Source organism: Pongo pygmaeus, chromosome 23 (assembly GCF_028885625.2).
Source record: "Pongo pygmaeus isolate AG05252 chromosome 23, NHGRI_mPonPyg2-v2.0_pri, whole genome shotgun sequence".
Classification (NCBI taxonomy): domain Eukaryota; kingdom Metazoa; phylum Chordata; class Mammalia; order Primates; family Hominidae; genus Pongo; species Pongo pygmaeus.
Genome location: NC_085931.1, coordinates 41,309,202 through 41,336,630, shown reverse-complemented (window position 1 = coordinate 41,336,630; position 27,429 = coordinate 41,309,202). Strand labels below are relative to the sequence as shown.

The 27,429-nt window shown below is 50.4% G+C and overlaps 1 protein-coding gene and 1 non-coding gene across 3 annotated transcripts; both read right to left on the bottom strand.

The window, feature by feature from the left end:
• Positions 1 to 1,231: 1,231 nt before the first annotated feature.
• Positions 1,232 to 27,429, bottom strand: SEC14L2 (SEC14 like lipid binding 2). 2 transcript variants are annotated; one of them, XM_054470312.2, is made up of 12 exons: positions 27,236 to 27,429; positions 24,682 to 24,757; positions 18,673 to 18,716; positions 17,902 to 17,961; positions 17,453 to 17,641; positions 15,770 to 15,865; positions 15,566 to 15,626; positions 14,373 to 14,456; positions 9,181 to 9,287; positions 8,959 to 9,098; positions 8,643 to 8,812; positions 1,232 to 2,800 (listed from the first exon to the last, which is right to left on the bottom strand). In XM_054470312.2, the coding sequence occupies exons 1-12, from the start codon at positions 27,287 to 27,289 to the stop codon at positions 2,670 to 2,672; spliced, it is 1,212 nt and encodes a 403-aa protein (XP_054326287.1). In that variant the 5' UTR covers positions 27,290 to 27,429; the 3' UTR covers positions 1,232 to 2,669. The 2 variants fall into 2 exon arrangements, with proteins under 2 accessions (XP_054326287.1, XP_054326288.1); XM_054470313.2 differs by lacking the exon at positions 24,682 to 24,757 and having other exon boundaries at positions 27,236 to 27,402.
• On the bottom strand, positions 3,908 to 4,011 carry LOC129023749 (U6 spliceosomal RNA). The gene has a single exon (XR_008496897.1). It is a non-coding gene; the product is annotated as a U6 spliceosomal RNA (small nuclear RNA).

Here is a 27,429-nt window from a genome sequence, read left to right as displayed (position 1 = left end):
AGATCCCGTGCTCTTAATGTGAGCTCTAAATGAGGCTAGAGGAGTGAACGTGAGCCCCTGGAAGGTGGGTGCCTGGACTCTGGAGTCCCTTCTCAGCAGTCGCCATGTATAACTAGGAAGCACTCGCATCTAACTGGATCAGTATGTCCCCAGACTGAGCCTCTTGGGGACAGGATGTTGAATGAATTAATTAAAGAATGAATGAATCGGGCAAGGGAGACAGAGTTGGGGTTAGTGATTACAACAGGAGGAAGCTTTCTCCCGCTGGACCTCAGTTTACCCAGGCAAGCAATGTGTGCACTTCACTAAGTCTCTGTGACTCCTTGGCGGGTATAACTGAGCGGCGTTGGAGACAATCCTGGGTTCAAATCCTAGCTGTGCCGCCTACTGGCTGTTAGCCTCCCTGAGCCCCAGTTCCCAAGTCTGCAAAAAAATGAGAGTAGCCAACATTGACGGGCACTTACTTATACCAAGCTCTTAAGCGCTTTGCACGGCTTATTTCCTTTAATCTTTGCAACAACCCAAAGTATAATAGTAAGCACAGGGTTTTTGCGTGATACCCGGTAGGCCTCATTAAGAATTAGCTCTTATTTTCATCAAAGGTAGGGAAAATGTGTAACACTGGTTCCCTATTGAGGCCCCCGCTTTCAGCCCTAGGCGCCTCTGTCTTGTAGGGCTGTATAGGACAGTCCCGTCAGCAGTTACCTCAAGCGGAGCTGGGCTTGTAGGTTGGGGAGGGTGGTTCGTGGGAAAAAAGTTGGTGGGGAACGCAGCAGTCCCCAGCCCCTGAAACACCGGCAATGCTGGCGTGGAATTATTAGACAGTCCCTAAAACCACGTGATCGCCGCTCCTCCACCTCCCTCTCACTCTGGACCCAATGCTAGCTCCGCAGGCGCTCGCCCGGGCTCACACTTGGCTCGCACGGGCTACGCGGCACGTACTGAGCAGCTGGCGGGGCAGGGCCTCCGCCCTCACTGTGAAGGCGGTCAGGAGCATTCTTAGAGCCCTGATCAAAGATGGCGGAAGACAACCCACCAGCTGGGCCAATCAGAAGGCAAGCTGGACGTGGCCCCTTGGGAAAGCTCACGCTAGCGAGCCGAAGAGGATTTCTGCGCATGCGCCCTACCTATTGGCGTGAAACGGCTGCTGGGTCCCTGAGGCCGTCTAAGTTTGGGCTTCTTGAGTGAGAGGCAGCGAGGAGCGAAGCGGTGGGCATTGAATTTCACTCCCTGCGCACTGAACGTTGCTTTATTCATTGGTTAATTTTCCTAACAGCGTTGTAAACCCAGGCCGGGATGTCCTGAGCGTTCTGGCGGAGGCCCGTGCAGCCTCGGCCCCTTCCGGTCCCCGCTAGCCCGGCCTTTGCCCCGAGCTCCCTCAGCTTCGCAAGATGAGCTTCCCAGGCGGGGCCGGGGCCTGGCTCTGAGGGAAAGACGTTCCCGCCAGGTCTGGGGCCGCCTTCCCATGTTCTGTGCAGCTCAGCACCTGTGGTTCGTTGGCGGGGCTCGTGGGATTGCGGTAAGGGCTGTGGTTTCGAGGCCGTCTGTGGCCGCCCCCAGCCCAGCCCCTAGTCTGCGAGACGCCGGCCCCACCTTTGGGCGGCCTCCTGCCTGGGGGACCTCCAGGCCTGGCTACGCCGACCGGCACCTGAACTCCCTGCACGCGTTGCATGCCTCCCACAGAGATGGGACTGCTTAGTAAGACCTTGCTCAGGTCAGTCAGGAAGCGGGTTGGCGGGCACCGCGGGACACTCAGACTGGCAAACACCCTCTCCGAGTGCTGCTCTCTTGATCCCACTTAGCATTTTTGTCTCGGGGTTGCTCACATGGAGGACTGCTTGGTGAGAGGCCGGTAGCACTGAAAAGGGCACTGGACGATCTGCTTTTAGCATTCACTCCCACCCCCAACCTCCCTGGCCCTCCCTGCAGCTGCGATCCCTGGGGGTCATTTCCCTTGCGCTTTGTTTGCATGGAGAACAGCGGGTGGGTACCCGAAGTCCCAGGAAGCTCTGAGTCACTGACAATCATTAGTAATCAAAGAGGCAGGCCGTGTGGCCCAGGAGTTGCCAAAGTCTCAAAGTGAGGGAGAGGCCAGCCTGTCTACCCTAGTGGGAAGATGTGTGCTGACTCAGGCCACCTCCTGAGACCTGGGAAAAGCCAAAAGCTACCCCCAGCCTCAGTGCTAAAAAGTTTGGAAGAGTTTCTGATCCCCACCGTAACTCTAGCAACCAGCTACCCTGCTACTCCTCATTGCGATCTAAACTTACGTGTTCATTGAGGAGCAAGTTTCTCCCCAGCAGCTGACTTACCTGAAGTGTTAAGTCCCAATCTTTCACCCTTTTCTAATTTTTTTCCCTGCTGCCACCCTGTGGTACCTGCCCCCCCGCCCCCAGCTTCGCTGTCCCTGGACAGGTGAAGTTGGCACACTTTACAGGACAGACAGATCCTATCACGATGGCCAGCCAGCTCCTGGGGACTCCTTAGGTATTTGAGAGACAAGGAGACCCACTCCAGTCACTCTTCCTCTGCCTAACTGAAATGAAAGCTCCTGAGGTCTGTCTTCCAGCCCAGTTTCTTTGGGCTTCAGGGTTGTGTGAAAATGACTGCTACAAGGGGTAGAAATTGACAGGGAGACACTGAGGGGGCCAGGCCTGCTGTAGGAGAAGGTGTTATTTCGGGGTGCCTGCCCCCAGCTGTTTCATCTTCTCTTCTGAGGCTTTGTCTGGAAGCAGGACCTCCACAGTGAAATTGACCTTCTTGGCATGAATGAAGCTGTAGGTGTTGTCAAACCGCAGGACATCTGAGGGAAGGCAGAAACCAGACATTCAGGCAGTTCTGGCAAAGGGCTTGGGGATAGTGATTTTTGTTGATGTTTGGTGACTGAGCAAGGCAGTGTGGCAGGTCATGGGGATTAAGGTAGCCTAGGTAATGATCCTTGACCTTCTGAAACTTAATCTAGTGGGCCTGACAAGACATTCATGGAGAGAAAAAAACAGGCAGAACATGACAAGTGCCAGATGAGTGACAGAGACCATCTCGTCTGTACCAGCTTGGAAGAAGAGGGTCTGGTAGACTGAAATCATGTGAAACGCTTTTTAAAGGAGTTAGAGCTTGAACTGGACTTTGAAAGGAGGGAGGAGAATTAGCAGCAGCAGTAGCAGTTGTAATAATAACAATAATAGCTGTGTGTCGCAGCACTGGGTTGGTAACCTATATGTTTTCTCACTCTTTCCCCCAACTCTATGAGTTCAGCAGTAGTCCTGTTTTATATCTGATAAAAAGGAGGTGGTGTGACTCTGGTGCCACACAGTGAGGAAATGACAGAGCTGGAGTTTCCGTCTGGTCCACATTGCTGCATTTGTTCTGCCTGACTTGGACCCTGGAAAACCTGGCCCTGTTCAATTTCTGATGAAAGGTAAAATGTACAAACTTTCTGAACCAGGAATTTATCCTGCAAAAAGGTAAATGGACAGAGATGCTCGTTGCATCCCTATTTGTAATAATAAGAGATTGGGAAAACTCAAATGTTCATCAAAGGAGAATTGCTTCAACAATTTTATATTGTAATCCATATGATAGAATACTGATATATTTTTTAAAAAAGAGGATAGCTCCACAGAAGTGACAGGAAACTGTCCACAATGTGTCCTGAAGCCAAAACAAGTTGCAGAACAGTATGTAAACAGTTTGTAACATTTTTGTAAATACATAGGTAAAAATACTTTTGGCTTTACTGCTTTGTCTGTTTAGACTCCCAGATTCTCTGATGATACCACTCTGGTGCTTGTCCCAATGGGAAAGTTTCCTCAAATCCTGTGATGAGTTTGACAGTTTCAAAATTCCTTCAAACATACAGTGAATGACAGACAATTCCTGTGAATATATGTGTGGGTGTGTATGTCCTGTTTTCTATTTATTTATTTAAGATAAGCTGATTGTCATCCTCACACAGGGGCCATGCTAATCTCTGTATTGTTTCAATTTTAGTGTATGTGCTGACAAAGCGAGCACTGTATGCCCTGTTTATTATGGAAACATGTAATGCTTCTAGATGGAAGATATTTGATAGGTAACAGACATTAGCAGTGGTTTCCTCTGGAAAGAGAAAATGGGCATGCACTTGGCAGAGAAAGCTTCCACACTTTGGCAGAGGAACAGGCTGCTTTTAATCTAACCCTGTTTCTTTGAGAAGTTGTTCCATTTCAGCCAAACACCCCTTCAGGAGAACTGAATGTGAAAACAAAAACACTAGTTCTGCCCCATCCCTACCCTGGTCTTCTCTCACTGTTCCCAGCAAGAAAAAAAAAATCCTGTATTTAATCCTAAGACTTAACCTTTTCCTGACCCTGGACAAAATGCATAGTTTAGACAAAGGGTAGACACACCACCCACTCTTTCCTCATGGTGTAAGGTGTTAGTCATCTATTTTTCCCCTGTGCTAGAGGTCTTTCAGAGCCAATAGTCCCTCTGGCAAGAGTGAAGCTTCATCTCTGCCCTGGATGATAGAGCCTTAGCAACCAGAATCAACCATGCTGGAGGAGAGGTCCTTTGCATTCGTTGGACCAAGTACTAGGTCGATAATGGCCCTGCCTAGCAAGATACTTGGCCTCAGAAACAAGAAAGGGGTTGATCTAGAGAGCCACAGGCCAGAGGGAAGTGGAGTCACTGCAGCTCCAGAGTCTGCATGGTTCATTTTGACACTAATCATAGACTCACAGAGCCCCCAGACACCCTCCAGGATAAGGCTCCTTAACATTAGTTGGGTAACTGACCCCGTTGAGAATCTGATGAAAGCACACAATTTGACTGGGCGTGGTGGCTCACGCCTTTAATCCCAGCACTTTGGGAGGCTGAGGCAGGCAGATCACCTGAGGCCAGGAGTTCAAGACCAGCCTAACGAACATGGAGAAACCCCATCTCTACTAAAAATACAAAATTAGCCAGGCGTGGTGGCCCATGCCTGTAATCCCAGCTACCTGGGAGGCTGAGGCAGGAGAATCACTTGAACCTGGGAGGCGAAGGTTGCAGTGAGTCGAGATCGAGCCATTACATTCCAGCCTGGGCAACAAGAGCGAGACTCTGTCTCAAAAAAAAAAAAAAAAGAAAAGAAAAAAAAGAAAGCACACAATTTTAGATTTCCTGGAGCCCACTGTAGAACCTCTGGGGCCATGGTTCCCAATGGGAAAGGTACAACCTTACCCTCTCATTCATGTATTGAAAAAATATATATTAGTTCCCTTTTATATCTCTTTTCTATTACCATAGGAGATTATATTGATTTTTAAATTATGTGTGTAGGTAGGATGGGTTATATTATCGGGATATAATATTCAGAATTTCTGTATTTTGAATTTCACTTCAGAATAGTAAAGGGGACATTTTAGACACTATTTGCTGTAAAGAGGAAGTGTTTGGTCTTTATGATTTAGAACCACTGCTCTGGGGGACCCCACATTAAGATCTGCTCTGGTCTACTCCTCTCTTTTTGTTGTTGTTGTTTTGAGACAGAGTCTCTCTGTATCACCCAGGTTGGAGTGCAGTGGTGCAATCTTGGCTTACTGCAACCTCTGCCTCCCAGGTTCAAGCAATTCTCATGCCAAATAGCTGGGATTACCAGCATGCGCCACCACACTCAGCTTATTTTTGTATTTTTTAGTAGAGATGGGGTTTTGCCATGTTGGCCAGGCTGGTCTTGAACTCTTGGCCTCAAGTGATCCACCCGCCTTGACCTCCCAAAATGCTGGCATTACAGGCATGAGCCACCACACCCGGCCATCACTTCTGTCATTTTAAGGAGAAGGAAAACCAAACCTAATAGAGACACTTGCTGAAAACACTGGGAGACTCATTGGCAAAGCTGGACTCAGAAATCAGGCCTCCTGGTGCCTGGCTGGGCTCTTTTCACCACAGCACTGCTGACCCTTTCTACAGTGTTTCCAGTCTTCTGACCACATTGTGCACTTCTAGTGGACAAAGTCCAGATCTTTCTTTGGGAATCTTTTCATTCCTAGTTGAGTATTCTGTACTCGGTAGGCCCTTGGTAAATATTAGGTGAGAAAACAAAAGCGAAATCAATTCAAACTTTGGTTCTTCTCCTCGGTAATTTAGTGCACTGGGATAAGGACCAGAGAAGCCTGGGGAAGGTTAATGTGCTCTTGCCATTGGAGGCTGGCACAGTTTTAATTTCTCTACTGGATGACTGTTCTGCTTTCCAGGGGTCTCCTGGTTCTCCAAGGGCATTGCCCTCCCGCGGATGAGCTTGCAAGCTAATACTGGGTTCTCTCTGGGCTCACATCTAACCTTAGCTGTGGCACCGGGTAACAGCTGATTCCGACTTCATTGTCTTTGTACCTGGGAAGGGGGAATGGATCCTGTTGCCTGCTTCTGCTCCTCTTGGGAATGGGCAAGGAGCAGATCCCAGACAAGACCCTGCAGGCAGGTAAAGGTTCTTGTTGGGAATGTATCCAGAAGGAGCTAAAATAAATTTGGGGGTTTGCAAGCCCAAGCCTGATTATGTTAGAAGGTTCATGTTCCCTTCTTGGGCGGTGTCCTTCAGATACTAAAGAGAAGATAGAGGGGTAATGGGCAGATGCTGGAAAATGGTTTGGGGCTCTCCTACTGGCTCTGTGACCTTGGGTCAATTACTTCCCTGGTCTGGGATTCCACACTGTCTGTCACATCCAGGACAGTCAATGGCCAAGAGGTTCTGGATCAGGACTCTAGGATTCTCTGATGTCTTCTGTCTTGATGTCTACACAAGCTACTTTATGGGAGAACATCCCTTCTCTATGCCCCAGCTTCCCCATCCATTAAAAAAATAATTCAAGGCTGGGCATGGTGACTCATGCTGGTAATCTCAGCACTTTGAGAGGCCAAGGCAGGAGGGTAGCTTGAGCCCAGGAGTTCGAGACCAGCCTGGGCAACACAGCGATACCTCGTCTCTACTAAAAACAAAGAAACAGACAAAAAAAATTCAAGCTTGTATGTATTAAGTGCTTTCTCCTCTGTGGGTGACATTGTCTGGGCTGGTGCTAAGCCTTGTTCTTGCTGAAGCACACAGTATACGCCTTCTCCCCCAGGACCCGGCTGCTCACTAATAAGAATATTCCGCCTCCCCCAGGAGCTATATGGTACCACAGAGCACCTGCGAGGAGGTGGCAGTGGAGATGAAGGGTCCCTGGGATGTGAGGAAGGAGGCAAAATCTCAGGTTGGGTGACGGTGTAGACAAGCAGAGAGGCCAAGACATCTGTGAGGCTAGTTCAGATCTCCTGGTAGTGCTGGTACTGCCGTAGAAATGGGGCACAGGGCTTCTCCCATCTCCCAGCATTGTCTCCAGGATGGCCCTTCTCCCACAGGCCTTGTCCTAACAATAATAGTGGTGACTGCAGTGCATTGGGTGCTTGCTCTCTGCCAGGCATTATGCTAAGCGCCTCACAGAACTTATCACATCGAATCATCAGGTATCCCTGTGAGATACCCCCAGTGTAGCAGTCCGGAAACCGAAGCTTAGGTTTTGTCACTTGCCGAAGGCCATGGAGCTAGCCTTTAGTCAAGTCCAGCTCAGCTCTGATGATAAAGCCTTTGCTCTGATTGATTTTCCATTGGCTCTGACAAAAAGAAACTGGAGATTTGATTGTGGGTGTTGAGGGGGGTGTAGGTATGGTTTTTCTGCTTATAAATGTAATATTAATATGTAGTCATCATAAAATATGTTTGCAGAAATACTGTAAAAATGAAAGCCCTCCATAAACATCTATCACCCCAGAGATAACCACTGTTAGAGTTAGCATATATTTCCCCAGAGTTCTTTTCTGTGTACACACTTCCTTAACCAAAGTGAGTATATACCATACATGCTGTGTTTCATGCTTATTTGTTTAACATGTCCCAGACACTTTACATGTCAGTTTATTCTCTTTAACATTGTATGGATGGACTGTAATTTACTTAACAGACCTTATCATGGTCATATGGTTTACTGCCAGTTTCCCAGGCTACTGGGAATATCTTTGTTCCTATATCTTTGTGTATTTGTGTATTTCTGTAGGATAAATTTTCACAGGTAGAATTGCTGAGTCAAGGGGAATTTTAATGGTATTACAAAGTTAAGAGAGATTAAGCACCTTTTCCAGTGTCTGTTTCCCATTCTTGTATTCTTGTGTAAACTGCCTGCTCATAGTCTGTGTCCGTTCTTTGGTCAGCCGGGAGATGAGTGAAACTCAGGAGTGAAGGCTGGACTTTTGAGCACTCCGCTTACCTTGTGATCCCATGCCCACCCAGCCAGTTCTGTCTCTGTGACCTCTGGGAAGGAGCATCCCCAAGAAATATCTGTCCAGTCACAGACCCACTTAGACCTGGACCAGAAAGCGGACGTGTTGAACCCCTGTGATCGCCTAGGACCGTGACTCACCCATACCTAGAAGTATGAGATCAAAGTCCCACCCTGCTGTTAACCAGCTAGGTCACCATAAACAAGTCTCCAAGCCTAGATTTCTTCATCTGTACAAGGAGAGGATTGAACCAATGGCATTCCACTTCTAGTTCTAACACTCAGAGCCAAAAATCCATGGAGGAAGAGGAACCTCACAGGCAGAAAGCCAGACATGGGGCTTCAAGGCATTGCCAAGGCAGAGATACTTACAGATGCCAGGATCACTGCAGGTGAGGGTCCCATCTTCAGGGACCAGGTGGGAGTTGTACCTCTGGTTGGGCAGCACCTCTGTCATCTCCCCTGCCCGCTGCCTCTCCCCCATCTTGGTCTTCAGGAAAATCCCAAAACCAACATCCGCTCCGTCTGACATAAACTGCCACCTGCAGGGGACATCACCAGTTTAGACATAATTCTGTCTGTGTGTGCCCTCTCTGGGGTCCTGGCACCAGGGCTTCTCCTATCCCAGCCCACCTATCAGGACCTATAGATGAAAGCTCGGGTCTCCTGGAAGGGCCCAGGCCCCTACCTGAGAACACAGCCAGGGAAGAGGATCTCATACTCCACTTGGTGGGAGGAGCCACGGGAAATCTGCACGCTGTGTTCATACTGCTGTTTCACCTGGTCTCGCACATAATACTTCTTGGGGATGTCACCCCCATAGTTGATCTAGAAGCATGGCATGGAGTGAACTGGAATGTGCATTTGAGCCAGGCATCCCTGTTCACCTCCAGCCTCTGGCGGCTCATACCTTGGATTTGCACTTGGGGTTTCCATCAGGGTCAGTCATAGTGCCCCCATACTCCACAGGCACCTGGTCAGGGCTGATATGTTTCAGTAAAACCTCCTTCCAATTTGCTGGCAGGAGAGGGAAGGAAGGATAAAGATGTATCTCAACGCTAGGTAAGATTTCGCCATAACCCTAGTGGTCTACACTAAAGAGGCAGAAAAAACTCATCCATTACACCCCACAACACCCCGCCTCAAATTCCTGCATTAGGAGCACACAGTGCATGCATAGTACTGCAAGGGGTTCAGTAGGAGCCAGAGGATGGCTCTGCCCCAGGCCAGAAATCGAGACCCTGGTTCCTGTCCTCGTTGTGTCTGAACAGCTAAGTGACCTTATTCTTGCCCTGCCTGGTTATGGTGGGGGTGAAATGAACTAAGTACTTGAGAAGGCTTTTTTTGTTTGAGACAGAGTCTCACCCTGTTGCCTAGGCTGGAGTACAGTGGTGCAATCTTGGATCACTGCAACCTCTGCAACCTCCGCCTCCCGGGTTCAAGTGATTCTTCCGCGTCAGCCTCCTGAGTAGCTGGGACTACAGGCGCCCGCCACCACACCCGGCTAATTTTTTGTATTTTTAGTAGAGACAGGGTTTCACCATGTTGGCCAGGCTGGTCTCGAACTCCTGACCTCAGATGATCCACCCACCTCTGCCTCCCAAAGTGCTGGGATTACAGGCATGAGCCACTGCGCCCGGCCGAGAGGGCTTTTTAAACCATAAAGTGCCTTATACACGTAAGAGTATGTTATTACCCCAGGGAGGTGATACATTGAAGTACAGCAGGAGGCGGGACGAAGAAAGGGGAGAAGGACATTCCATGCAGAGGAAACAGCACGTGTGGCGGGCAGGAAGGCCTGAATGCACATACCCTGTCCTGATTAGGCTGAACACTGTGAGGGCAGAACTATGTGTCTTTCCCCCACCTTCCCCTACAGCTAAGTCGTGACTTAATAAGTAAATGCATCTCTGTAGAGTCACCCCTTAAATGGATTCTTGGCTTTACCCCAGCCACCATTTCACTTCTGCTCCCATTGTTTTCAGCTGTTGAGCCACCAGTAATTTGGCTCTTTTTTTTTTTTTATACCCAAGCTCCTTCCTGTCTAGGAGAGTTTGACTCTAGCACAGCCAATGCTAAGAACCACTTCTCCACCAATCCAAATTCATAAATATCAGCCAGGTACAATATTTTGATACTAAAACCTGCCTATGCCTACTATATAGAGCATATATAGGCAGCAGCTCCAGGCCCTGGGGTACAAGCCAATGTCATGCTGGCTGGAGACCCGCAGAAACTGTCCAGAGTCTGCCAGCCCTCAGATTTTTAGGGACCAAAGACCATGCAACTCCTGGGAACACAGTGTCTGTGGTCTTGGGGTGATTTAATCTGCACTGCTAAGCTCCAGTGACCAGCCCGAGTGAATTTCCCCCCTCTGTTGAAGATTCTGTATCTTCCCAGCCTGAGGCAGGTTTGGTTGAAAGAGTTTAGGTGTGGGTAGGGGAACAGACTGAACCTCCTACACAGCTCTGCTGCCAGGAAACCAAACCGTCTCATGCCCATGGTGGGTGGTAGCAGCAGAAAAAACAAAAATCATAAAAACCTCTTGCTCAGCTTTTATAGTTCTTCCCCCAGTCCAGCTGGAGAGTTGGGATAAGGCCAGGAGGATTCTTCCCATCTTACAGAGAGAATAACTGAGGTAACAAAAAGCAGAGAGCTGGCTGGGTGCAGTGGTTCATGCCTGTATTCCCAGTGATTTGGGAGGCTGAGGCAGGAAGATTGCTTGATCCCAGGAGTTCAAGATCAACCTGGGCAACATAGTGAGTTCCCGTCTCTACCAAAAATAAAAATTTAGGTGGGTATGCTGGCTGTAGTCCCAGCTGCTCAGGAGACTGAGGTGGGATGATCATTTGAGCCCAGGAGGTTGAGGCTGCAGTAAGCCGTGATCACGCCACTGTACTCCAGCCTGAGCAACAGCAAGACTCCCTCAAAAAAGGAAAAAGAATGCTTTTGTGGGGACCTAAATTTAAAAAAGAAAAAGACAAAAACAAAAAAAAGAGCTTGAGCTTGTTGCTGCCAGAGCTAAGTCTGGAACCCAGAAGTCCTACACTTCCCTGACGAGTTCACGTCACTCCCCAGGTCTCACTAGCATACATTTGGAAAATCTCCACTTCTGATGTGTCACCAAAAGATGAACATTGTGAAGCCTTCAGAATCCCTCTTACCTACCCCCCAAGTTCAGTGCTATAGGTGGCATTCACCCTTTCATGAGCCTGTCCCAATATACCTTTTTGTTTTGTTTTTGAAATGGAGTCTCACTATGTTTCCCAGGCTGGTCTCAAACTCTTGTGCTCAAGTGGTCCTCCTGCCTCAGCCTCCCGAGTAGCTGGGATTACAGGTGTGAGCCACCACACCTGGATGCCCAATCTACCTTTCTAGCCTCTTCTCCCTCCACTCCACTTCAGCAAAACTGAACTCTTGCCTGTCCCTGGCTGATGCCTGTGTGTCCTCTTTGCTGGGTTTTGGGTCACACTTTCCCTTGTGCCCTGGTGTTGCCCCTACTTCCCTGCATATTCATTCCCTGTTGATTTGCTTCTCTGCCAACCTCATTAACCACTTCTTCTCAGTCTCCCTGCTGGGTTCCTCTTTCTCTGCCTGCTCTTGAGCTCAGATGTTCCCCAGGGTTCCGCCTCTGTTCCTCCGTAGGCAGTCTTACGTACTGACAAGGTTTTAGCTGCTGCTGTTATTTGATAACTCCCACATCTCCAGACCAGAGTTTTCTCCTAACCTTCAAACTTAGGTATTCCCAACATTTTTATATCTCACAGACTCCTCAAGCTCAACTTCAAGCTTTTTTGTTTTCCCCAGTTGAACTAATGCATCACCATCTCTCAGTCACCTCTGCCAGACACCAGGAGCTCATTCTAGATTTCTTTCTCACTTACTTCCTACATCTAGTCAATTGAGTTCTGCTGTTTTACTTCCTATATAACGTTTTTTTTTTTTTTTGTTTTTTTTTTTTTTTTTTTTTTTTGAGGCAGGGTTTCGCTCTGTTGCCCAGGCTGGAGTGCAGTGGCACCAATCACGACTCACCGCAGCCTCAAACTCCTGGGCTAAGCGATCCTCCCACCTCACCCTCCCAAGTAGCTGGGACTACAGGCACACGCCACCACACCTGGCTGATTTTTGTATTTTTTGTAGAGATGGAGTTTCACTATGTTGCCCAGCCTGATCTGGAATTCCTGGGCTCAAGCGATCCACCCACCTGGGCCTCCCAAACACTCACGAAGTGTTTGGGATTGTGGGCCAGAGCCACTGCACCTGGCCCTAAATAATACTTAAATCCATCCTCTCCTCTCTATGCCTATTGCCACTTCCCCGATTCAGGCTTGCAACACTTCTTGCATGGACTGTGACAACAGTGTGCCAAGATTGCACCACTGCACTCCAGCCTAGGCAACAGAGACTCTGTCTCAAAAAAAAAGGGGGGTCCCTTGAAGGTCTTTTGGCCTCTCTGGGAAGGCAGACACAAACAAATCTATAGCCTCCCTAGTAGCTGGTATGTGCCACTATGCACAGCTAATTTTTTACTTTTTTTTGTAGAGACAGGCTCGTGAAAACTGGTAGCCTTCGCAATCTTGCTAGTACTGTGTCTCGGTTTAAAATCTGTGGTACTCCCCTGCTGAAAACTCCTCTGATTCCCAGTGGCCTGTAGAGTCATATCCCAGCTTCTCAATCTAGTGCCCTGGATTCTCTGGGGCCTGACTCCTGGTTCCCTCTCCAGCCTCATACCTTGCCACACCCTGCCTCACATTCTATAACAGCTGCCTCTGCCATGCTATGTAAGGTCTTTGTTCAATGCTCTTCTTTCTGCCAAGCAGCTTCCTGCCTTGCTCCATCTGGCAGACTCTTACTCATTCCATAGCACGCAGCTTAGGTAGGCATCACCCTCTTCCTAGCTCAGGTGGAGTGAGTGCTCCTGCTGAGTGCTCCCATGCACTTTGTGGTTTCCCCTTCCGTACATTTACCGCAGCATACTGATAGATTTGTTTGTGTCTGCTTTCCCAGAAAGGCCAAAAGACCTTCAAGGGACCCCCCTTTTTTTTTGAGACAGAGTCTCTGTTGCCTAGGCTGGAGTGCAGTGGTGCAATCTCGGCTCACTGCAATCCTCCACCTCCTGGGTTCAAGCGATTCTCCTGCCTCAGCCTCCCAAGTAGCTGGGATTACAGGTGCACACCACGATGCCTGGCTAATTTTTCTATTTTTAGCAGAGATGGGGTTTCACCATGTTGGCCAGGCTGGTCTCGAACTCCTGAGCTCAAGCGATCCACCGGCCTCGGCCTCCCAAAGTGCTGGGATTACAGGCATGAGCCACTGCGCCCAGCCAGGACTCTGTCTTATTCATCTTTGTAGTCTTGGCACTAGCTCGGGCCTGGCACATACTATGTGCTTGTCAAATGAAGCTGCTCCTAGTTTTCCCCAACTGAAAGTAACCTTGCTCTTGCAACTTCTGTGGCACCCTCTCTGTGACTAGTCTACTGTCTTTTCTAGTTTATATCATAGCTTTCTCTCTCTAGGTCTTTTTTTAAAAAACAAGGTCTTGCTCTGTTGCCCAGGCTGGAGTGCAGTGGCACGATCATAGCTAACTGCAGCCTTGAACTCCTGGGCTCAAGAGATCTTCCTGCCTAAGCCTCCAAATAGCTAAGACTACAAGTGCACACCACTATGCCCAGCTATTTTTTATTTTTTAGTAAAGACAGGGTCTCACTTTGTTGCCCAGGCTGGTCTTGAGCTCCTGGCCTCAAGTGATCCTTTCACCTGAGCCTCCCAGTGTTGGGATTACAGGCATGAGCCACTGCACCCAGCCTCTCTTTCTAGGTCTTCTGTCTCCTGTTATACTGTAAGTTCCTTGAGGGCAAGGACTGGAGTTTCATTCATCTTTGAATCTACAATAATGGACCCAGTGCTTGCTTCTAGAGTGTCTGAGAGAAAGAGTTCTTAGGAAAACAGATGAAGGCACTAGCTCCGCCCCAGCTTGCTCCTGGGTCCCACTGCTCCCAAACTAGCAGAGAGAGCTTTCACCCTGGTGGCTACAGCCACACCCCTAAAGCTGGACCCGATTTAGGCTACAGACCATCCTTTGAAACAGTCTGGACCACTTACCTCCCAGGACCATGATCTTCTTACGAGTGTCCTCACTCAGGAAGGGTTTGATGAGGTTATAAGCCACAGGAAACAGTTTGGGTGCTGGAACAGAGACCAGATAATGTGAGGCTGGGAGCAGTGCCCAGTCTGTCCCTAACAGCGTCTTCTGCAGCACCTCCTACCCTCCCGCCCGCCCATGCTGGGCCACATGTTCCCTAGGGCTGTGGAGCCCACATAGGCAGCCCAGGGTGTGCAGCTCAGCATGGGCATCTTTGAGGTCCAGCCTTCTCATCTTTACAGTGGATATAATCAAATGGTCTCTTCCTATCTCATCAGGCTGGGTGGCTCAAAGGAGGTCATAAATAATGAAAGCTCTGTGAGTTGTAAAGTAGTCTGTGTATGTGAAAGGCAGTCTTCTTTTTATTTTATTTTGTTGAGACAGAGTCTTGCTCTGTCAACCAGGCTGGAGTGCAGTGGCACAATCATAGCTCACTGCAGCCTTTAACTCCTGGGCTCAAGCAATGCTCTTGCCTCAGCCTCAGTGAGCTCTCGGCTCACTGCATCCTCCACCTCCCAGGTTCAAGTGATTTTTGTGCTTCAGCCACCTGAGTAGCTGGGACTACAGGTGTGGGCCACCACGCCCAGCTAATTTCCATATTTTTAGTAGAGATGGGGTTTTGCTATATTGGCCAGGCTGGTCTTGAACTCCTGGCCTCAAGTGATCTGCCCACCTCAGCCTCCCAAAGTGCTGGGATTACAGGAGTGAGCCACTGCACCCAGCCCTATTTTTATTTTTTTGAGTTGGAGACTTGCTCTGTCGCCCAGGCTGGAGTGCAGTGGTACAATCATAGCTCACTGTAGCCTTAAACTCCTGGACTCAAGCAATGCTCTTGCCTCAGCCTTTTGAGAAACTGGAACTACAGGCATGCACCACCATACCCAGCTCATTTCCTTAGCTTTTTTATAGAGATGAGGTCTTGCTGTGTTACCCAGGCTGGTCTCAAACTCCTGGGCTCAAGAGAGCCTCCCGCCTCAGCCTCCCAAAATGCTGGGGTTACAGGCGTGAGCCAGCACACTAGCAGGGGCAGCAGTCTTCTGAACATGTCCTCAGACCCCCTCTTTTGGCTCACTGTTTGACCCTCCATCTGCCCTAGTCATGTTTTTGACCCCTCTTTTCCATCTGGCTTTATCACAAGAAATTCCCAACTTACCTTTAACAACAAAAAGACGCTTCAGTGTTTCGGGATAATTTTCCTCAAACATGCAGAGAAACTGTGGAAACAAAATCACTCTTGATTCCAGCAGGCTCAGAATCTGCCCCCATCGCCTCACCTATCCCACAGGACAGCCTAGGAGAGGGGCCCACTCCTCCTCCCCTTCCCTCTGTCCCCTTCCTCCCCACCCCTGCCCCTCACCTCTCCATAGGCCTCCACAGCAGGCTTCCAGAGATGCTTGAGGCCAAGCCCCTCACAGTCATAAATTATGGTGACGGTCTCCACCTTCTTCCCCAACTGCAGGGAACAGAGAGCAGGAAGTCATGTCAGGCTGTCCTACTTCAGAAGCCCACTCCAGTCCAGGCCAAATGATTGCACTGTGCACCCATAGAGCAACCATAGCTAGTTAGGGCCGGACCTAGAGTTTTCCAAATTGAGATAATCACCCCAGGCCAGAATTGTGGTCTAGGCAAGTCACTCTTCCTGCCTAGGTCTCCGTGTTCTTATCCAGTACATGACTGGGTGGATCTAGATGACATGTGAGATGGTTTTGGTTCTGCAGTTTGGCCTGATGGCCTCCCCCTTCCTGAGTCACTGTGTGCTCTGTGCACGGTACCCGTAGAGCCACTTACGCCTGAGGACAGATGTTCTGTGCACCCTGAACCCTCGGGTGCATCCACGTCTAATGCTTCCTGCATCCCCAGCTCCGCAGGGTCTCTGCGCACAGTAGGCTCTCTGTGAACATTTGCAGATGAGTGTGGGAATGTTCCTAGACTTTATGACATCATTTCACTGGATCTTTACAACTGCTGAGAGGAGGGCAGGTGGGAAGTGGCAGCTCCTGCTTGTTCTTCAGTCTTTTTCTCAGTAAGGGAATCAGCTGTCCTTATCTTTTTTGACGCAGGGTCTAGCCCTGTTGCCCAGGCTGGAGTGCAGTGGTGTGATCACAGCTCACTGCAGCCTCGACTTCCCAAGTTCAAGTGATCCTCCCACCTCAGCCTCCCTAGTAGCTGGTATGTGCCACTATGCACAGCTAATTTTTTACTTTTTTTTGTAGAGACAGGCTCTTGCCATGTTGCCCAGGCTGGTCTTGAACTCCTGGGCTCAATCTGCCCACCTCAGCCTCCCAAAGTGCTGGGATTACAGGCATGAGCCACCACACCCAGCCATCCTTATCTTTTTTAAATACAGAATTAGAGAAGCAAGAATATGAAATCATCTGCACCAGTGGTACCCAAATACTTGCTCAAGGATGGGTTGATCCACAGTAAGATTTCACTGGGTCCCCAGATAAATCAGAAAAATAACAATAATGTAGTGAGTTTTTTATGAAGCTAAATTTATTCAATTTAAAGGACTCCTTTTTTTTTTTTTTTTTTTTTTGAGATGGAGTCTCTGTCGCCCAGGCTGGAGTGCAGTGGCACGATCTTGGCTCACTGCAGCTTCCTAAAGGACTGCTTTTTAATCTGAGATTATTGCCATTCTTATAGTTTTGGGTGTTAATGATGGCAACAATAGATGGTCATTGTTTTAAAGTCCTTACATGGCAAAATAGACATTTGGGAATATTCTAAAACTTGGAAATGTCACTGGTCTAGGAAATCCCAAAGCCTGGGCCTCGGCCAGGTCCAGTGGCTCACACCTGTAATCCCAGCACTTTGGGAGTCCGAGGGGGGTGGATCACTTGAGGTCAGGAGTTCAAGACCAGCCTGGCCAACATGATGAAACCCCATCTCTACTAAAAAAGTTTTAAAAATTAAAAAAAAAAAAAAAAGTCTGGGCCTTGGCCCTGAAGCTGTGCTTATATTCCTGTGTGACATCCCTCCTTCTGCTGGAATGCGTCTGCTGTGGTCTACTCGTTTCTAGCCATGGTGGTCCACTCACCTTTGTGGTCTGGCGGGCACACTCCTGCAGAAGCAGCTCACACTCCCGCATCTTGGTCCTGAGCAGGTCCTGTTTGGAGGCTGAGAACAGCAGACCCTTGGCATCCAGAGGTCCAATTATGTCGTACCAGACTGGGCAGCCATCCAGGTCATAGCCACACATACCCCCTGACAGATACTGTTGGATCACCTGGGCAAAGACACAGAGGAGCCACCTGGTCAGCAGGCATCCATACCTTGCCTGGACCACAGGGCCTTACTCCAGGTTCATCAGTATCTTTCTCTACATCCCTCCCCTGGGTACCAACAGATGCCCATTCTGGAGACCATCAGGGCTCAGTGCGCATTGTCAGACCTTTCCTCTAAGGATCCAAATCCAGTGGATCCAGGACCCAGGTTGTGGGTCTGAAAGGCCTAGCACAGGGATGAGGTGAGATAATTTGTGCTCACCTCTGGAGGCTGCCAGCTAATGATGTTGTCAATGTCCTTTTGCTTTCGGAACTCCACATGCTGCAAAGATACAATGGGGAAATTTTTAAAAGGAGGGATGGACAGCCGGGCATGGTGGTTCACACCTGTAATCCCAGCACTTTGGGAGGCCAAGGCGGGTGGATCACTTGAGGCCAGGAGTTCAAGACCAGCCTGGCCAACATGGCAAAACCCGTCCCTACTAAAAATAGAAAAATTAGCCAGCTGTGGTGGTGCATGCCTGTAATCCCAGCTACTCAGGTGGCTGAGGCATGAAATCACTTGCACCTGGGAGGCGGAGGTTGCAGTGAGCTGAGATCGCACCACTGCTGTACTCCAGCCTGGGTGACAGAGTGAGACTCTGTCTCCAAAAAGAGAAAAAAAAAAAAAAAGAAAACAAAAAGCAGGGATGGTGGGGGAGGTTTAATAGACATGTAGCAATAAGCGACAGCGTGAATGGACCACCAGATCATAACTGGTCACCAGAAGGCATTAGGCAGGAATGGAAAAGAAGGCCCTGCCTGTTTCAGAGGTCTTAGCAGAACAGATTATCATTCTTGGCTGGCCCAGAGCTATGAAAGCCTGTGTTGCCAGGGAAGGGAATGCAGTTTGTCCCAGAGGGATAAGGCAACAGTGGTCGGCTAATACTCAAAGCCAAAAGCTGTGATTGGGATGGGAGGTGCGGCAAAAGAAGTCCACGCAAGGAGTGATTCTGATGGGGAGGAACTGAGGCAACAGCCAAATGTGTCTCACCTTCCGGAGCATGGCCTCCGACTTCTGCAGGTCGAAGCTTCTCGCTGTAACAGGGAAACAGTTCTGGTCAGGGTTAGGTTAGCAGGACTGGGTGTCCAAGGATGGGGAGATTCCCGTATTCCCATGATACGGCCAGTTCCTCTCAGTCATCTCTCCAGCTAACCCTCAGACCATCCCACAAGCAGAAGCTAACATGAGAGCCTTTAGTGAGAACTTCTGGGGCACCACAGGCCCCAGGTTTGCGAGGAGAGCAGGTCAAAGTTCAGGGCAGCTGGGGGCAGCCATTGTAACTTCAGGGTCAAAAGAGCTTTACTCCAGTGGTTATAATCAAGTTAAAGGTCTTCCCTCCTCTCAGTGAAAATGAACCCTGGATCCTCTTATCATTTGGCCTTCCCCCTTGCACAAAGTTTATCTCCTCCACAGTCTCACATCCAATCCTGAGACCTTGACACCACAGTTCAAAGATGAACATGCCAGCCTGGGCAATACAGTGAGACCTCGTCTCTCCAAAAAAAAAAAAAAAAAAACTAATTAGCTACAGGTGGTGGCATGCACCTCTAGTCCCAGCTACTTGGGAGGCTGAGGTGGGAGGATTGCTGGAGCCTGGGAGGTGGAGGTTGCAGTGATCTGAGATCTTGCTACTATACTCCAGCCTGGGTGAAACAGCGAGATCCTGTCCCAAGAAAAACAGAAAACAAAGGTGAATATAGCTGCCCCTGTAATCTGTGGCAGAGCTGGCAGAACATCCCAGTGGGATAGAGGGGTTGATGAGCCTCCACCCAACCTTGTCATGTCCTCAAAGGGCCCACACATTCCCTAAAGCCACACAAAGGGCCTGCCTCCCAGGGCTCCTGACAAGTTTCAGAATTCAGTTTCACCTGGGTCACCTCTTTATGCATGATGCCCCAAAAGTTGTCCTGCTCAAGCTTGAACACAAAGACCTCACTGACCCCCAAGGCCACTTGCTCCCAGGTAATCATAGCTGCAATTTGCACTCAGCTGATTGATACTGAGTTGAGATTCATTTCAGAGACACTCAGAGAGTAGGATTGCCTCCTTAGCCTCATGACAACAATTCCCAGACTGGAAGATTCTGTGCTGCCACCCTGCATCTCCCCTACCATCATGCTGCCCATCTGTAGAGCCTTTATGAAGCCCCACAGCTTGGTCTGAAGTCCATGCAAATAACTTCCCTTTGAGTGTTTTCCAATTTTCCAGGGCCCCCTCAGAGTGTGCTCTAAGAGCCACGCAGAGCCCCAAGTGTTGTCTAAGAACTTTCTTTTTCTTTTCTTTTCTTTTTTTTGGGGGGAGAGGGGAGTGGACAGTTTCGCTCTTGTCACTCAGGCTGGAGTGCAATGGCACGATCTTGGCTCACTGCAACCTCTGCCTCCCGGGTTCAAGCGATTCTCCTGCCTCAGCCTCCTGATTAGCTGGGATTACAGGCACATGCCACCACACCCGGCTAATTTTTGTATTTTTAGTAGAGACGGGGTTTCACCACGTTGCCCAGGCTGGTCTCAAACTCCTGACCTCAGGTGATCCACCCACCCACCTGGGCCTCCCAAAGTGCTGGGATTACAGGCATGAGTCATTGCGCCCAGCCTAAGAACTTTCTTGGCAACAGTCAACACCCTTAACTCAGGTGGAGCTTATAGGCACTGAAACCCCCCAAATCCTTTCCACCTGTGCCACTGCTAAGCCTCCATTGCATACGTGGAGAGGAGAGACCTTAGATCCTTCCCTATCAAATTTCCTCTTGTTACAGTCAACTTCAGTCTATCCTTCAAAGAGTTTTGAGATCCAGATTCTGATCAATTTTGCCATCTGACCTATGAACTGTCCCTCCCAGTTGTATGTCCTCTGTGGATTTGGCATCTAGATCTGCTGACAGCCATGGAAACTGGGCCAGACAGGCTGCCCTCTGGACTGTCACCGGTCCCTTAACCATCGCTCTCTGGAAGTGCCGAGCACATTCCCTGACTGTTGTTACGAAAATCAGTCCCTTCTCCCAGGCTGATAGGCTCCCTCAAGAGATTTGACCAATGCCACACCCATCACAGGTGCTGGACACGTCCTGGCAGAACTGAATCCCACCATTTTTTGTGTGCTGCCGTGGCAGCATGGGACAGCTTTTAGAGGAATATCTTCTGGGTTTGCATCCCAGCTCTTCATTTCTCTGCTTGACCTTGGACAAGATACTGTACATCTCTGACCAAATCATCTGATAAGCTAGAAACACTTGGAAGATGCAAGGCACTGTCCTCTCATGATGGGGGAGTTGGGCCAGGAAAATGAGAATCTTCCATAGGAAGGACACCACTATTGTGAGAAGAACCCTTATCTTCTTTGGGAACAGGAGTGGTGGCGAACTGTGAGCCCCTTATCTTGGGGATGCTCTCCAGTTAACCCTTATCTGCCAAGGCCCAACATCCAGCATCTTCTGTGAGGGCTCTGTCCCAGAGTTGCCACCTGCTCCCAGCAGTACCACACCTGAGGCCTCCCCATGCCTGCTTGAGGCCTCTCCAGGCTCCTGCTGCCCTGGTCAGGGGCAACTCAAAGCATGGCTTGGGGCACTGCAAGAACCCAGCTCAGGAGCAGCTGTCTGGGTGGTGATGGTTCATTCATTCCCTAGACCTGTAAAATGCAGAGACTCAGACCCACTCTGCCTCCCTCCCAGGGACTCCACCACTTCCTTGTTTTATCCTGCTGTCTGATCCTTTTTGCTGGGGTGCCCAGAACTCAGCCTCAGTCGGGGAAGCAGAGGAGACTTGCGGACCTGCTCTCCATGCCTGGAAGCCAGCAGAAAACTAAAGCCCTCAGTGGAGAAAGGGAGGGAGAGGAGCCCCAAGCACACACCTAGGTTAGGGACAGACATTCTGCCGGTGTGTGGCTTTTATGAAAGGTCTTTATCAGATTGAAGGAGAGAAAGAGAAAAGGCTGTTTTTTTGTTTTGTTTTATTTTCTTTGAGACAGAATCTTGCTCTGTCACCCCGGTTGGAATGCAGTGGTGCGATTATAGCTCACTATGGTCTCAAACTACTGGATTAAGTGACTTCCCACCTGGGCCTACCGAGTAGCTGGGACTACAGGTGCACGCCACCACATCCGGCTACGTTTTTTTTTTTAAATAGAGGCAGGGTCTTGCTATATTGCCCAGGCTGGTCTTGAATTCCTGAGCTTAGGTGATCCTCCCACCTTGGCCTCCCAAAGTGCTGGGATTACAGGCATGAGCCACCATGCCAGGCCTTGGTTTTTTGTTGTTTTTTGGGTTTTGGTTTTTTTAAGGACAAAAAAAAAAAAAACCCAATTGAGATTCGTATTAGGTTCTGACCAGGCCTGAGCTCCTGCCCAGGAAATGTGAGGCACAAATGAAATGCAGAGGAGACACTTCCTCTGTTGTAAGAGGCTGAGCTTGGCTTTAAGGAGCAGGGGTGGCTTCCTGGAAAGGATACTGGCCTGGAGTCTGGAGTCCTAGGTTTCTGCCCTGATTCTGCTTCGCATTAACTGTGTAACTTCAGGTAAGTCCCCTCCCCTCTCTGAGCCTGTTTTCTCATCTGGCAAATGAGAATGACCACACTCTTTGAATGACCGCCACTGTGAGGGGGTAGGGTGTGCCTGAAGTATGAGGCTCCCCAGGAATCGGGAGACTAGCTGCCAGGAGCCCTGGCTGGCCCCTGCCTTAGTAAGAGAGCTGTGTTACTGTTCAGAACCATGCTCAGAAACCATGCTTCTCCCCCGAACAGCAGCTCCCTAGTCTGCTGGATCGTTTTGCAACTGGCCCTTTAAGAAGGCTACTATCTTCCCACTCTCTCCACCCACCTGCTTCTAGCTGCAGCCCTTCAGCAAATGCTGGGCCAAAATTTCCTCCAGCCTGAACTAATTCCACTGCCGCCCCCACGCTGCCCCTCCACCCTCTCTGGGCGGTGGACTGGGGTAGGGGGAGATGGGATGGAAGCTTTTTTGGGGAAAGGGGCAAAACTGACACTTCCAGAGGCTCCTGGATGCATCTGCCCTCAGATGTTTACAAGCAGCCTCTCAGGAGCGTGCCAGCTCTATGAAATTTCTGGAAAGAAAAGGAAAATACATCTCTTCACCTGCCCCAAGACTCCTAGGGTGTGCATGTGCATGTCTTTATGTGTCCATAAAGAAATAATAGGGCCAGTCACAATGGTGTGTACCTGTAGTCCAAGCTACTTGGGAGGCTGAGGTGGGAGGATCACTTGAGCCCAGGAGTTTGAGGCCAGCGAGACCCTGTTTCAAAAATAAAAATAGGCCAAGGCGGATGGATCATGAGGTCAGGAATTCGAGACCAGGCTGGCCAACATAGTGAAACCCCGTCTCTAATAAAGATACAAAAAAAAAAAAAAAAAAAAAAATTAGCCGGGCGTGGTGGTGCATGCCTGTAATCCCAGCTACTTGGGAGGCTGAGGTAGGAGAATCGCTCGAAACTGGGATGTGGAGGTTGCAGTGAGCCGAGATTGCACCATTGCACTCCAGCCTGGGCAACAGAGCAAGACTCCATCTCTAAGTAAATAAATGAATAAATCACTTGAGACCAGGAGTTCAAGGTAGCAGTGACCTATGATCATGCCCATTGCCTGGGCAGCAGAGTGAGACCCTGTCTCAAAAAAAAAAAAATTAAAATTAAAATAATAGGGCATAATTTGTACTTTAATATTTTAGGATATGATTCTACACCACATTTTGGGAGGCCAAGGCAGGCGGATCACTTGAGGCCGGGAGTTCGAGACCAGCCTGGCCAATGTGAAACCTAGGTCTCTACTTAAAAAAAAAAAAAAAAAAAAAAAAAAAGTAACCTTTTTTTTTTTTTTTGAGACGGAGTCTCCATCTGTCACCCAGGCTGGAGTGCAGTGGCGAAATCTCAGCTTACTGCAACCTCCACCTCCCAGGTTCAAGCGACCCTCCCACCTCAGCCTCCTGAGTAGCTGGGATTACAGGTGCCCGCCACCACGCCTGGCTAATTTTTGTATTTTTTAGTAGAGGTGGAGTTTTACCATGTCAGCCAGGCTGGTCTCGAAGTCCTGGCCTCAAGTGATCTGCCCACCTAGCCTCCCAAACTGCTGGGATTACAGGCATGAGCCACTGCACCTGGCCATAATGGAATTTTCTTTATTATTTATGTCTGTTAATAAAATTTCTATATAGAGGGGGAATAAAAAGTGTCAGAAGAATCAGGGAGGATGGCACATGACCTGAATCACCGGAAAGGAGAGGAGGGAAAAGAATGGAAACATCTCAGGGATTGGGGCACCGGGCTGAATTTGACCCTCATGCCAGTAGAAATGTGTGCATTTCAACACCACATGCAGAGTTCTGTCATGTCACGTCTTGCAGCAGGCGGGTCTTGTCCTGCTCTTCCAGAGGAGGATCCTAGGGAAGTATTTACCCTGAACAAGGCACCACAGCCAGGCTGGGGAAGAGCTGGAACCAGGACCTGGGCTCTAGAGCCTGGTGTTGCTTTGAGGAGACTCTTGTCACCTTAGATCAGGCTGTGCCCCTCAGGTTCCCCATGCACTCTGTCCCTCCCTCAAGTTGCCTAAACTGTGGTCTGCAGGGACCCGCCATCACACTAGGGCATAGCAGGGGCCAGGACTCTGGTTCTACACTTGGCTCTGCCTCTGACCACCTACATGGCTGGGGCCTTTCTCACTTTTTCTTCAGCCAATTTCCCCAACTCCATCAGCAGAGCAGATTTCTCCAGTAGATGGAAAAGGCTGTGGGCCAAGGGTCAGCTGACCTGGACTCTCCCCTTTTCTCTGCCTGCAGTTCGCTCACTGTGTGGCTTGGAACAAGTCACTTCACCTCTCTGAGCCTCAGTGTCTTTATCCACTAGGAGGGTTGAGCTTATGTCATTGCCAAGGGCCATTTGGCGCTAAAGGTTGGACACTCTAGATGCCCCAATTGCCAAGGGCAGGGTTTTCAGATGGTGCCATTCTGTTGCCCAGAACAAGCCCCTGCCCCAGCCTCCCGCAGCCCCTCTTCCCTCACCTCGGAGCCAACGCAGGAGAAAATAGTCATCTGGATTCGGCAGGGCCGGCAGCACATCCTGGACATTCTCCCGAAACTGTAGGGAGAGGCATCGGGGTGAGTGGTAGGGCCTGCCCTGACTGCTGCCCTCTGCCTAGGACTCTCCACTGAGATTTTTGCTGGATGCCTCTTTCTTTTTTTCTTTTTCTTTTCTTTTTTTTTTTTTTTTTGAGATAGTCTCGCACTGTCGCCCAGGCTGGAGTGCAGTGGGCGATCTCCACTCACTGTAAGCTCCGCTTCCCGGGTTCACACCATTCTCCTGACTCAGCCTCCCGAGTAGCTGGGACTACAGGGTCCTGCCAACACGCCTGGCTAATTTTTTGTATTTTTAGTAGAGACAGGGTTTCACCGTGTTAGCCAGGGTGGTCTTGATCTCCTGACTTCGTCCTGATCCGCCCATCTCGGCCTCCCAAAGTGCTGGGATTACAGGCGTGAGCCCCCACGCCCGGCCAACTGGACCTCTCTTTAACATAGTTCAACTCTGCAGACACTACCTAGGCACTCATGCTGCCTGGAGCATTGTCTTGTCAGGGGGTGCCAGGTAGCAGGGCAGGAAGTGGGAAGGGAGCGAGACACTGCCCCTGCCCCAAAACAAGGGCTCCCACACACCGATCTGCGGGCAGGCAGATGTGTTCCCAGCTAATCGTGATAGTAGGCACTCTGGTACAGACTACAGTAAAAGCTGTCAGTTTACCAAGCATTCCCTGTCGCTCAGCGCTGATCTTGGCACTGTAGCTTATTTACTCCTCACTCACAACCTGTAGAAGTATTGTCCCCATTCTACAGATGAAGGAATTAAAGCTCAGAGAGGCTAAGTAACATGCCCAAGGTCAAACAGCTAGTCATTAGCAGAGCTGGGATGCAAACCCGGGTCTGTCTGAGTCCAGAGCACACACTCTTTCCACCATGGTCTTCTGCCCCATGGAAGGGTGAGGAGTTTGCTGGGGAGCAAAGGGAAGAAAGAGGTGGTCTCACACGGCTTCCTATAAAACATGGCATTTGTGCTGGGCTTGAAGGACTTCAAAGGCAGCAGGGAGAGGGAGGCGGGCAACTCAGGTGGAGGGAACAGTTCCAGTAGGGGAAGCCAGGAAGCGGGAAAGTGCAGGTAGTGCCAAACAAAGGAGATGGACAGTGACCTCAACGGACAGCCACACCTACCTCCAACCTCTCACTCCCTGGTAGGTGAAGAGGCCCCCATATGCCCTCCCTGAGCCTCCTGCTCCCAGCCATCCACCTTTCCCTGGCCACTGACCTAGAGGGCAGTCCCAGAGGAGACTAATGAGGACTGGCCACCTCTGCCCCTTGCCTAGGTCAGCCAGGGACTCAGACCATCCCACCCCGCAAAGCAGCTCCCAGTGCACCAGGGAAACTGCTCCTCCAAACTGCAGGCATGAAGCTACCCCTCTCTAAGGACCCTAACCAGCCCCTGGTCTCCAGTTTAATCACCACCTAATCCCTTCTCTGCCTGACCTCTCCTGCGAGTCAGCAGTAAAATCTGAAGCCTCCCTGTCCAGCCTTCCTGGGATGGGGGAGGCCCAGCCTGGGACAAAGCCTTTATGGAGCTGGTGCCTCCCTACTTCTGCCAGTGGCAGGATACATCTGCCCCCCACCCCACCTTTCCCAGCCATGGAAAACTCCCCAGCTGTGGAGCCTCCAAATCTTGGGGCCAGACCCAATCGGCTCTTGCCCAGAGAAGAGCCGACCTCCTCACTCCCCAGGGGTGACAGACAAGAGATTTAGTTGGTGAAGAGGAAGGTCCAGCCCTCAAACTGTTGCCCCTCCTTGTCACAGGTGCCAAGGCAAAGCCAGGCTCACCTTCTTGCCTTCTGAGGAGCATAAACCTCAAGTCCTGAGCCAGGCAGTGGTCTGGGATGCAAGATAAGGGACGGCTGGTCTCAGCTCAAACTGACACCAACCCAGTGCGTCATGGGGGGAGCCTGGAATTCACACATGGAGGTGTTCCCTTCAACATCATCTGGTCCAACCTCCTCATTCCATGGCATCAGGGAGCAAAGAGAAGGGCAGGGTTTTGCCCAAGGTCGCACAGCGGCTTGGTGCCGGGGCAGGAGCTATCCAAGTCTCCCAAGGAGCTATCCAGAGCCCTTTCCATCGTGCCACTGCCCCTGCAAGAAGAAAGCCTCCCGCAAATGGGAGGAAACTTGGGCCCCTGCCCCTGCCCCTGCCCCAGGGCCCGGCTGCCAGTCCCGAGGATGAATGTTGCTTTTGTGCCCTCAGCGGCCTCCGGGGACTCACAAGCAACCACTTCTCCCCAGGTGGCACCGCCACGGCTGCTCGGAGCTTGGGCGGGGGGTGGCCAAACTTCCTGGGACCTTGAGGGTGGCAGAGGAAGGAAGGAGCCATCTGCGGGCGCGGGCCAGGCTGGGGCAGCCGCCTCTGCTCCCTCCGCCGCCCGCCACGGACCCTCGGCCCCCACCCAGCCCCGTCCCTTCTCGCTGCCGCAGGAGGGCGAGGACCACAGCCCGGGGCGAGAGCCCGGGCCAGGGCTAGGGCTCACCTTGGCCAACGCCTCCTTCTGCTTGGGGCTCAGATCGCCGACTCTGCCGCTCATCGTGGCTCAACCGCGGGGATGGGGTTTGGGGGCGGGAGGCGGCGGGTGCGGCAGCTGATGGAGCACAGACTCGTCCTCGCCGCCACCCGGAGTAAAGTCCCAGCCTTTTGCCCGGGCCGCGGAGCTGGCAGCCAAGCCCC

Excerpts from the sequence above, each read along its gene's own strand:
- SEC14L2 (XM_054470312.2), bottom strand. The coding sequence starts at position 27,289 with ATGAGCGGCAGAGTCGGCGATCTGAGCCCCAAGCAGAAGGAGGCGTTG. Across the intron at positions 17,642-17,901 it reads TTAGCTGGCAGCCTCCAGAG|GTGATCCAACAGTATCTGTC; the intron begins GTGAGCACAAAT and ends GTCTTTGCCCAG. Across the intron at positions 14,457-15,565 it reads GCGTCTTTTTGTTGTTAAAG|CACCCAAACTGTTTCCTGTG; the intron begins GTAAGTTGGGAA and ends TCTCTGTTCCAG.